This window comes from Carettochelys insculpta, chromosome 2 (assembly GCF_033958435.1).
Source record: "Carettochelys insculpta isolate YL-2023 chromosome 2, ASM3395843v1, whole genome shotgun sequence".
Classification (NCBI taxonomy): domain Eukaryota; kingdom Metazoa; phylum Chordata; order Testudines; family Carettochelyidae; genus Carettochelys; species Carettochelys insculpta.
The window spans coordinates 82,679,420-82,692,142 of record NC_134138.1 but is presented as its reverse complement, the minus strand read 5'-3'; the positions used below and the strand labels follow the sequence as shown (position 1 = coordinate 82,692,142).

Here is a 12,723-nt window from a genome sequence, read left to right as displayed (position 1 = left end):
TGATATTAGGAAAACAGCTGATAGACACCACAGTTAACTATGAAGAACATCCATTGTATCTCAGCCACTGATGAGATAAAGGGAGAGACATCCTGCATCTCCATAGGACTTCTCAACACAGCATTGTGTTAGCATGATGCAGCTCACACTCCACTTTAAGGCTCACTGGAGAATGAACAGTACATTTTTACTTCCACTTATGGGCTACGTCTACACGTGAAGCCTACATCGAAATAGCTTATTTCAATGTAGCAACATCGAAATAGGCTATTTCGATGAATAACGTCTACACGTCCTCCAGGGCTGGCAATGTCGATGTTCAACTTCGACGTTGCGCGGCACCACATTGAAATAGGCGCTGCGAGGGAATGTCTACACGCCAAAGTAGCACACATCGAAATAAGGGTGCCAGGCACAGCTGCAGACAGGGTCACAGGGCGGACTCAACAGCAAGCCGCTCCCTTAAAGGGCCCCTCCCAGACACAGTTGCACTATACAACACAAGATACACAGAGCCTACAACTGGTTGCAGACCCTGTGCCTGCAGCATGGATCCCCAGCTGCCGCAGCAGCAGCCAGAAGCCCTGGGCTAAGGGCTGCTGCCCACGGTGACCATAGAGCCCCGCAGGGGCTGGAGAGAGAGCATCTCTCAACCCCCCAGCTGATGGCCGCCATGGAGGACCCGGCAATTTTGACGTTGCGGGACGCGGATCGTCTACATGGTCCCTACTTCGACGTTGAACGTCGAAGTAGGGCGCTATTCCGATCCCCTCATGAGGTTAGCGACTTCGACGTCTCGCCGCCTAACGTCGAAGTTAGTGCCGCTACTTCGAAGTAGCGTGCACGTGTAGACACAGCTATGGTGTCATCATGATGTGGGGTTGCCTTGTGGCTCTGGGATAGGCAGGATTGTATAACCTGGTCCTACTGGTAAGACAGAAAAAAAGGATATTCCTTTCTCACTCTCCCTAGCAGTCAGTAATTGGGGTAAAAAATAGGAAAATTATTCTCCTTTTCAAACTCTTGGTACCAGACAACAGAAAAATATTTCATTTCTAAGGACCAAAGCTGTGTCTATGCTAGCCCAAAACTTCGAAATGGCCATGCAAACGGCCATTTTGAAGGTTACTAATGAAGCACTGAAATACATATTCAGCGGCTCATTAGAATGCCAGCAGCCATGGCACTTTTAAATTGACATGGCTCACGGTTGCACGGCTCGTACAGACAGGGCTCCTTTTCGAAAGGACCCCACCAACTTTGAAATCCCCTTATTCCTAACAGCAGATAGGAATAAGGGGATTTTGAAGCTCCTGGAGTTCTTCCAAAAAGGACCCCTGTCTCGACGAGCTGCGCGACAGTGAGCCGTGTCAATTTCAAAGTGCCACAGCTGCCAGCATTCTAATGAGCTGCTGAATATGTATTTCAGTGCTTCATTAGTAAACTTCAAAAAGGTTTTGGGCTAGTGTAGACATAGCCCAAGAGTGTGGGGTATGACTAAAAGAGATATTACATCAGAAAATACAGTTGGCTCAATGTACTCGAACTGCACTGTTATATTTGTCTCATGCTACCGCTGCAACAAAACTAGGAGGGCAATCTTTTGTGATAACTAAACACACCAACACATGCTGATGCAACACCATGACCGTGATCCAGTGTTTGGGTGTTGTGATGTGATTCCTTTCTGGTTCTCTCCAAATCTATTCCCTCCTGCTCTTCAAGTTAATGAACCACTGCTCTTTTAAGTGATAGTTTATGTTTTATGAAGAGCTTGGGAAGAAAATTTTCTACTCATATTTCCATACTTCCCTTGGTTCCTGTGTTGCTTTGTGGAAAATTAGGTAATGGTGATGGTGGTGGATTACAGAACTTGAAACAGTTTATGGGCTATTTCAACTTTTTAAAAGAGTTTTAAATTATTGCCTTTCACATTTAACGGCATCTGTAATATGTTCTAAGAAGATGTCCCTATTACATTTGACCTTTTCTACTGTAAACATGCTAATATTTTTCAGTGTTTCCAATATAACATGAGGGATGTCTTCACACCACAGTTAGTCTGAATTATAACTTGAATGTTACCCCTAACTTAATACCTGTCAACACACACAAATCTCTACCTCATTAAGTGGTACTTTAAAGCTCAAGGTGGAAGATTTGCTGGGAGGTGAGGATGGCTGATGCTTAGCTATCAATGCAGTGGTACTACAGGGCTGTGTCTACATGAGCCCTCTCCTTTTGAAAGGGGCATGTTATTGAGGGAGTTCGAAAGATGCTAATGAGGCACTTCTATGAATATGCAGTGCCTCATTAGCATAGTGGCAGCCATGGTGATCGAAAGAGCCTCTTTCGAATTGCGCACAGCCCATGTAGCCGGGGGCCTTTCAAAACAACTCCCCAGTCTTCAAAAGCCCTTTCTTCCCAAAACGGATAGGATGAAGCGGCGTTCAAAGTCTGAGGGGGTTGTTTCAAAAGGCCCCCGGCTACACGGGTGGAGCGCGATTTGAAAGCAGCTCTTTCAAATCGCTGCAGCTGACCTTATGCTAATGAGGCACTGCATATTCATGGCAGTGCCTCATTAGCATCTTTTGAACTCCCTCAATAACATGCCCCTTCTGAAAGGAGGAGGCTCGTGTAGATACAGCTCATCTGAGTTACAACTCATTAGCAACTAATTTAATTGTTCTGATACTCTGATCACTCTATGCTGTTAATCAAAACTGCGTAACTCCAGTTTTGCTTTATAATCTGGTTGTGCTCACTCAAGCTGGGTTCTGAAAAGTACTGTCCTAGTGTGCACTGGGAAACTTTGAATTCACACAAGTAGGGTCTACATAGACCACTTATTGTACATAAAACTAGTGCCTAGTAACGGGAAGAATATGCTTTATCTTGGGAAGTTGTACAAAATTAATCTTTAAAAACGTCTTGAAGTTCAGAATCATACCTTTTTAAAAAAAAACAAACACTAGTCCAAATTCATCTGGGGTGTAACTCAAATTCAGTCATTTCAGTTACAATGCGTGTGAATTGGGGTCAATAAATTTAGAATCTGAACAACGTTCTTTACCAGAACATACATATAATGTTAGCATGATTCACTTTTTCCCCAAACTAATGGATAGTATCTATTTAACTAATCAGCTGTCAAATTTAATTCCTAAAAAAGTATATTTGCAGCATAAATAGATTCGGAACACTGTCCAGGTCTGCTAGACAGTGAGTATGCAATGAAACAATACATCCTTCACTCAGCTGTAGACCAAGAACTTGAGTCAGGAACCGCCTACTCTACAGAGAGCTCTTGTTCACTTGTGCCTCACTCTGAGGTGCTATATTTTACTTAACAACATCAGAAAATAGATTACTTCTGTCTTACAGAACACATTGTTTTTGGGCTGACTATTATTATCCTACAGAATATTCTTGAAAGGAATCTGTCACAATAAAAGGCAGTATCATCATAGTTTTGATGGTTGAAATATTATTAGTGACATGTCTACCAGAACAGAGTGATTAATGTAGACTTTTCTAGACTATAGTTCATATCTTCCCTTTAATACTGCTATTCTTACACAACATCATCTACAACTAATTCGGAGTATTTGTACCTAGGGAGTGTTCTTGTAGTTTGCAGATAATGCCAGTTTAGTTTCACTCTGTAAAACTAAACAGTTTGAAAAAGCATTATTTCACACGCTGCATCTCATCTATCTTTACTTTTGCTTTGTCTTATGATCCAAATACTATTTTTTGCTTTATCCTATTAAAAGATTTGTACAGAAGTATAGAATTTTGTAAAAGATGTTTCACTGGGAAAAACCAGAAATGTTAAGAAATCCAAGTTTTACTAGCTGTTCAGTGTAAGATGTATGTGTTTGGTTTATAATTCAAAAATGTTCATTTATTAATTTATCTATACAACTTTGGCTAAAAATTAATCTTATTGATCACTGCAGCCAGTTTCACTACAAGGGGCTAATACACATGTACCCTACTTCATTCAAGAAACTGATCTGATTTCATGAACAAGTTAGACTGGGAATTGTAACTAATAAAACAATAAGTTCCAAAACTCAATGCTCAAGGCAAAATACTTGCTGTAAAACACAATTACACTTTAAGAAAGGAATGGAGTGAAAACATCTGTACACAAAACCTCTGAGCACTGTCTACTGGAGCTGATACATACCAATATGCTGGGAGCAATGTACATAGGGGAGAATGGGGTAAAGTACCTTATGAGAATATGGACACGACATAAAGGCTGAAGAGGGATGCAAAAGTGCGAAAGAGAACAGGAAGTGTGTTCTAAGACCCAGGTTAGCCGGAGATCTGAACAATTCCAACATCACATTATTTTTTTAAAAAACGTGATTATATGTGTTGTGGTAGGAAAGCTTTGCAAGTTTACTTTTAAAACTTACTGGAATGATTTTAAGCCAGTTTTAATTTAGGCCTGCTTTATTACAAAATTAGCATCTTCTGCAATCTCAATTTATTGCTCCATTGTGAAACCTCTTGTGATACATAAACAAACCTCTGAAGGGAAACAAATCAATAAAATGTCTTATTTAATTAACCATGTTTTTAGATTCATCAAGACAACTCTACAAATAATAAACTACTTACTTGTCAGTATTTTCCATGTCTTCTTTTCATCATCATAATACTGAACCAAATTGCTGGGTAGCCGGTCAGGTCCGGGAGGCAAGCCTCCGACCAACAACAGCATTTTCTTATTGGAGCGAATTCTTCACCCAAAACAAGAGAAAAAGATGAATAATTGCATTATCATGGAGTAATTTTAGCGGCAACAAAATCATAACCATCAAAGGAATGTTCACTGCTTGCAGTTTTCTATTTCATCTTTTGTGTTTCTCTCTCCAATCATGTCTTAACAATTTTTTGAACCAAGCAGAAAAATGATCAGAAAAGCTGCATATCCGTCTACTCATGGAATAATAAGCTTCCTTTATGCAATTTGTTAGAGGTTCATTCTAGAACGACCTTTTTCTTATATTATCCCTTTAAATCATCACTCTTTACAGCTGAATACACATGAAATGCTCTGGAGTTGTACTAAGGTTAAGCATTAAAGTTGCATGTCAAAAATCGTATTAGTCAAAATCATTATTATAAGCCATTCTCCACTCAAAGAACCTTGAAAAAATTAAGGTTATGCAGAGAGTTTGTGAGCCAACTCTTTAATCACACAGTGAACTTCCAGGACTATAGTTTATTAGTAGCACTAGGCAAATGGTTATGGGTTAGGTGCTAACTTACAAGTACTTTTGTGTTTGTTTAATTTAGCCCAGAATCCTGCTTTCCAATTCCCCCATAGCGCTCTCCCCACACCCGCCAGTTTTCTCTGCTCTCCCCCTGTGCACCACTGGCTATAGTAACACCAATTGGTAAAAATGAGACTGTGATGTTGTTGTGAGCCTCCCCAGAGTGGAGCCCTGCCAATGCTTGCTACTGATCCAGCGGCATGAACCTGCTCAACTGTGCAAAGTCACTCTAATTCCCTCCCTCTGTTTTTCTACCTTCTCCCCCCAGGGGGCAACCACTGAAAGGAGTGACTACCCACCCATCAAGAGCTGGCAATTCGCTGCTATTAACCGTGACCGTGAATCCCAATCTGCCTGGCAGTTTTTAAGAACAGGACTGCAATGTCTCATATGCAGTAAAAAGCAATATATGCACCCCAGCCTCCATCATTATACCGAGTGAGTGTACATTTCTTTGCAACATTAATGAATTTAGCACAACTATATGCGAAGACAGGAAGGAAGTCCTAGACCCCCGGATGAGTACTGATGCTTTAATAATAATGTAACATATAACTGAACTTCTTATTTGTCATCCTAAGTCTCAAAATATACATAAACACGTCTGATAAAACAATTCATTCTAAATGGGATGGTGATATGACATTTTAAAACACATCCATACTATTTATTGGCCATAAGAAACAGCATGTTTACTATAGTACACCCTTTCTATACACCACTGCTTTGTTGATTAGAGTAGTGATGTTGGCACTAATTTATATATTGCTAATGAACGTTTCTTTGAAAGAAAGACAGAAAATTGCATTAATCAAGCCCCATTATCACTAAATTGTGTATACTCATGAACAGGGTGAATTCTCTGCACAAAAACTTCTTAGTAATACACTCCAGTAGAGGGAGCCTTACACTGATGTCCATAGACTGTTTTTTTTATTTATTTTTAAATACATTACACTATTATTTGACAAGACTGTCAGACTAATTTACACGTATATTTATATTGCATCACATTAAAAATTGTGCAAAATAAACTCAAGAAATAGTGATTTTCTTTCTATATCAGTTGCCTTTAGATATGTGCTATCCCAACTGATCTTAATCAGAGTGAGGATATACAATGGGAGATACCAGCTACATTTATATTAGGAATCAAACTTTTTTCATGATACTGTGAGATGTTGCTACACAGATTATACTCGCAGACTTTGGGAAATACAACCACATCCATCAGAGAGAGGGGAGATACCATAACAGACAGCTTTATACACTCTGAAATGAATTTAAAGCTTTTGTAAGTTGCCAAATTGATAGCACAGAAAACAGAAACTCCATTTTATGTACAGAGCTTATACAGCATGGGCAGTGACACAGCATGATTCACTCACACTGCCTTATCAATGTGCTTGAACCCTGATTTGGAGAGAGTCATTCAGTCTTTCTGACAACTCAGACTTTAGCTTCTGCACCAAAATTTCTATTTATTGTCAAATAATGGTTGTTACCAGTCTACTAGACTCTATATGTAAGTGAGGTCAGAAATTGGGTCACAGTCATTTCCAGAATGGATCTGATTCAAGCTATGACTGAGCTGTCAAAGCTTCTATACAGCTACATCTATACTTGGGCAAAACTTCAAAATGGCCATGCTAATGGCCAAATTGGAGAATACTAATGAGGTGCTGAAATGAATATTGAGTGTCTCATTAGTATGCTGCCGGCCACAGCACTTCAAAAGTGCTATGTTTTGCTCATGCGCAGCTCGTCTACATGGGGATCCTTTTCAAAAGGACCCTGCAAACATTGAAATACCCTTATTCCTATCAGCTGATATGAGTAAGGGGATTTCGATATTTGCAGGGTCCTTTCGAAAAGGACCCCTGGGTAGATGAGCTGCGCGCAAGCGAAATGCAGCACTTTCCAAGTGCCACGGCTGGTGGCATGCTCATGGGGCGCTGAATATTCATTTCAGCACCTCATTAGTATTCTCCAATTTGGCCATTAGCATGGCTATTTGGAAGTTTTGCCCAAGTGTAGACACAGCGTACATGTTACCAACTCCCTGAGATGTTCAGTTCCTCCAAATAAAGACTTTTAATGAAAGTAGAGTAGATAGGAAACATGCAATGTAAGAGTATGATAAACTCTTTTTTGTCCGAGTTAGGAATGACTGCATAGATAACTAGCATTACAGCAAACCGGAGCCATTTATGTATGATCATCCCTAATGACAGAGAGTAAATTCTTTATTCCAACCCTCCTGTGTAATATGTTATAATTATATCACAATCAATTCTGCTTATATTTAAAAAAATGGAACACTCTTGAAAGATCTAGTAGATTAAGGAGCATATTTCAATTTTCAGTTTTCATCTAATAAACTCCCTTCTCCTTTCAGGTCACAGCATGGTGAAAAACCAGTGAATGGCTATGGTACAGAATGAAATGTCAGATGTAACTTTGAATTTCAAGACTTTGGCAACGTTCAATCTACCTTCCATTTTATTTAAAAAAAAACCAACTTGTATATTGACAATATCTGAAGAGGGAGCAACACAGCTATAAAAGACGTTTTTTTTTTAAAATGTTTTAGTCAATGAGGTAAATAAGAATAATTTTATAAAAGGGTCATGCAAACTCCATAGGCAGTATTTTTTTTGAGGAAAAGCATCTAGGTCTTTCAGATATTTACAATATGTTTTTACCTCAAATATGCACTATTTAACTGATTTATGTTTAGAAACATTCCAATAGATTGGGTAAATAAAAGTGTCTACATATCTTTTCAAACATGTTTTATTGGCTTGGTAAACCAGATTCAAAAGTAAGTAAATCCCTCTACACTAGGTTTTGAAATAGGTACTTTTTTATTTTCTAGATCATACTATATCCATCTCTGATATTACATCCACTGGTAGTATTACAGCAGAATGTTAACATACACACAAACATATTAAAATATGATGACGTGAAAAATCTCACTGTTCACAGGCAGTAACATAGCTTCAAATATTAATGTAATTAAATAAAAACAGTAAGATAAAAGCATAGTCTAAAGCTCATGTGATTTGATAGCAGAACCCAAAAAGAGCTATTTTCACTATTACGTTGCTAACTAGTTCTTATTTTGGTAATACGTAATTACCCTCTGACACACTTCAGACTGCAACTCCAACAATATGTTTATATTCTGTATTTCATGGCACTGTATGTCATATGACTTACTAATAGGATCTTCATTCACACTCATATTAATATGGCTATTCATATTCCCAGATACTCAGTTAACACTACAGGTTGACCTTCTCTGATCCAGCACCTCAGGACCTGACCAGTGCCAGACGGGAGAATTTGCCAGACGAGGAGAGGGCAATATTGTCTAAGAGTGTTATCGACACTTCCACTGCTTACTGGGCTCTTAGAAGACATTTAGGGGGTAAATTACAGCTAAATAACAGCACAAAGCCAGGACTGGTGGCAGGAAACAAACTTTATGGGACCACGGGAAACTTGCCCACACACCCCATGACAAATAGTCATCCAGCTAACTAACATCATACCAGATTTACGGATGTTCGTGGACGAGAGAGTTCCAGATTGCAGAAGTAGGCCTGAACCAGGAGAGCTTGAAAAATGTTGTTGACCAGTCTGTAGTAGGCATACTTGCATAGCATTAAAAACTGATACAAGGTACTCTAAGAATTTGTCTACACGTTCAAGTTCAAAATGCTGCAGCAGCAGCAATATACCACAGCAGTGTGGTTGCAGCACCAGCACTGGGAGAGAAGGCTCCCAGTGCTGTAGATAAGCCACCTTCATGAGGGGAGTAGATAATAGTGTGGGACGGCACCTCCCAGTCCTGGGAGCCTGTTTACACTGATGCTTTATAGTGGTGTAACTTGCCGCTCTTGGGATTTTTTCAGATCCCTGAGCAAGAAAGTTACAGCACAGTAACCTCTCCTATAAAAAGATTTTTGATAGCCACACTGTAAGTGGTATAGTCTACCCAATGCACACACATATACCTGTTAACTGTTGTTATTATTTTCCATGGGCATAGCCGCTTCCCCTTGAAAATCTCAAAACACTGAAAAAACATAATTAAACCTCAGAGAACCCCAAACCATGTGGAATTTATTTTACTCAATTCTAGGTGAGTAAACTGGAGCAAAGATATTTTAAGGCCAAAATTTTAAAATGTGGAGGTCTCAAGTAAGGCACAAAAACATATCTTAAGACCTATGACTGGCGTGATTTTCAAAGATGTTGACATTTCTGCAACTCCTGCTGACTTCAAAGGAAGCTTCAAGTGTTCAACATCTCTGACCAAAGATGTCTAAGCTAACTTTGTGTTCGCAAGTTGAAAATTTCAGCCTAAAGATACACCAACAATGCACTTGCTCTTCTTTTGGTGGTGTGTTCACAGCACAAGTGTAGTCATCCTAGCAGGGGTAGAAAAATCAGTGGAGCCAGTCACACATGGTTCTGGCAAGTACAGTACAATAAATATATGCCCGATCAGTGTGGGTACATGAGTACATACCCTGCATGACTCAGCTAAGCCATACTTCTCCATCTACACTGTATTTTAGCAGTGTGATATCCTTCTGCCTCTTTGCTGCTGGAAGCTTTCCCATCTGCAAGAAGAGACTTAGCCAGCATGAAAAGACTGTGGCAGGAGGAATTCAGGGAGAAAGACTCAGGCAGCAACTCCAGCAGCAGGGAAAATCTTTGGCAGGGGTTTCTCTCCAGTGCCTCTCCCCTGCCAGACCCTTCTGTGTTGCAGTGAAAGATTTTGGCAGTGGAGAGCTGCTGAAACCTTCCCCTGCTGCTTGAGTATTTCACTGACACATGTAGCTACCCACCGCAGTGCGAATGCTTCTTGCTTTTCACTATGGCATGAAGTTACACATATCCTATGCACTGCCCTGCCAGCAGTGTTTAAAACAGACATAGTCTAAATCAGCGTTTCTTTAACTACGTTCTGTGGAACACGGATTTCCGTGAACTTGCAGGTGTGCTGTGAGTGTTTGGCACTTTTTTGATATATCCTGATCACATATATTTTTTGCTTTTAAAATAATATACAATGTCACTTCTTCATTGCTATGATACCTGATTAAATGACTTCATTTTGGTTTTGCTGTATATGTTGCTGTTGGTTTTATGTTTTTGCTTTGCCAACAATTTTTTGAAGATTTTCATAAGTGTTCCGCATAAAAATATTATTTGGTGTTCCATGGTCTCAAAGGCTACATCTACACTTGCCCCATCGTAATCAGAATGACGGCATCGCAGCACTTCATTAGTAATGTCCCATCAGCCTGATTACTGTGCCCCTTTCAAAGAAGGGAGCAAGTGTAGACATAGCCAAAAACTTTAAGAAACATTAGTCTACTGACTTGCTCCTGGTCATGCCATGAGTCAGGGTAGAGACAAGCACAAAACTCAGAACATCTAGTCCTCAGCCAAAGCAGTTATGCAGCCTGGCCATCCCCATGTTAAAGTAAAACAACACTAGGGGAGATACCTTCTTTGTCAATTTATTTCTTCTGATTAACCACCACCTGCTGTGTTTTCCTCATCTCAGTAGCTACGGATAGCCATTCAAAATTCTCTCTACTAGTGAAGGAAGGAAAACCTCCTATTCCAGGTTTGCAAGATTCCAACCTGAATAAGGAAATATAATCTACATTAATTAATATTTTAAAAACAGATTGGAATAAAATTCAGAAATATCAAGCTATTAACTCTTTGTATCAAGTGTCTATGTGATTAAAAGTAATGAAGAAAGCTACATTTTAGGGTAGATCCAGACTGGTGGTTATGTTAATCAAAGAATGGAAATTAGTAAATAAAAATATGACCCCTTAATTCAGTAAGACATGATTATCTTTATGCAAAAATTTAAATCCCATTGAAGCCAATTAAGTATTTTGCTGAACTGGGGCCTTTATAGGACAACATAGCAGTATTCAAAATCATAAGTAGTACGTGTCCTAAGAAAATCATACTGGCAGATTGAGCTGAGTTAATTACCAGTGTAAGCAAACAATTATTCTAAGGCTCTGATTTGACCTAAAAATTAAAAATACATTTAAATATACAGCCTCATTCAGTCCCAATGTTAGTCCATTCATTTAAAAGAAGTAACACAAGTGATTAGTTTGACCCGCAGTGTTCGTGACAATTCCTGGAAAACCTTTACCCTGAAAGATACATCTGAATGCAACGGTGCCCAGTTCATAGTGCCCAGCAAAGGTCTAAAGAGAGAATCAGGTTTGTGCACTGCAAATCTCTTCTGCTTCTGCTGCTTCAGTCTCCTCTTGGAACAGTCTGAAGGTATTGTTCTTGCAGAATTTGCTATAAATCCCCAAAGAACTACTTTGCCATGTTCTATACAGCCATTTTTATTGTGCAATATAAGCTATCTAAAGAATGTTTTCTTTGATGTTTTCTGTCTTCTGCAGTTTAGATGGAAAGACAAAATACATTCGGAGCTTCATCAGTCTCTTTTTCACTCTTTACGGGCATTCTGAGAACTTTTATCACAGCACATTTAACCCACAGCTTTCCTTTTTCATGTTCTAGTTTAGGTCTGAAATTTAGGAAGATGGTCTCTTGCGGCTGGTGGGCAGCAGAATTGACATCGGGCATAAGTGTTCAGGGATGATTTAAGAACTATCCTACTGCTGTGGGAGGTGCAATATGAGGTCTTCTAAGGCCACGGTTTCCAATAAGCTCTCCATTCACTACCTATGGTGAACGGTGCATTGGGGTGTGGCGAAATGCAGCTCAGGAGAGCTGCTGCACATGTGGAGTACCCCTCTGCCTGCTCTGCGCACGCGCTCCACCACTTGGTGGAACGTGTGCATGGTGGCAGTGGTGGGGGTGGCCCCCACAGCAGTTTCCCTGGCATGGCTCCTTCTGCCCTGATGCAGCTGCACCATTCCTGCTTGGAGCCGCCCAGCTCCTTCGGCCCTGGTGCCGCTCCAGCCAGGAGCCCCACGGCTTATGCTGCTCCAGGGTGGTCATGGGCCTGTGCAGCTTCTGTGGCTGGGGCTCAGCTTCTGCTGCCCCAGAGTGGCCACAGTGCTGCTTCTGCTGCCCTGGCATGGGTGTGGTGTGGCTTCTGCTGCCCCAGTGTGGCCGTGAGCTGGTGCAGCATGGCTCCTGCAACCCCAGTGGCCCTGGCTCCAGTGAGTTGCTGGAATATACAGCTAGAGCCGGGGGGGAGGGGTGCCTGTCTCTGGAGGAGGTCATCCATTTGAGAGGGGGTGGCAAATATGCGAGGACCATAATCATAAGTGTGGCCATCCTTGGATTATTATTGGACTCCACTGTATCTAAGGCTAATGCACCCAGCGCTGACTCCCTTGTTTCACAGTCAGTCAAGACTAGAAACATTCATTTAAGAGAAAGCACTTTA

At 40.4% G+C, this 12,723-nt stretch overlaps 1 protein-coding gene across 1 annotated transcript in view; it reads right to left on the bottom strand.

Moving 5' to 3' along the window:
- KLHL14 (kelch like family member 14) overlaps window positions 1–12,723 on the bottom strand; it is a 94,916-nt gene that overhangs the window by 68,873 nt on the left and 13,320 nt on the right. Inside the window, exon 2 of the mRNA XM_074985810.1 lies at window positions 4,636–4,757. Coding sequence (XP_074841911.1) covers window positions 4,636–4,757 — 122 coding nt within the window. The remainder of the gene's footprint in view (window positions 1–4,635; window positions 4,758–12,723) is intronic.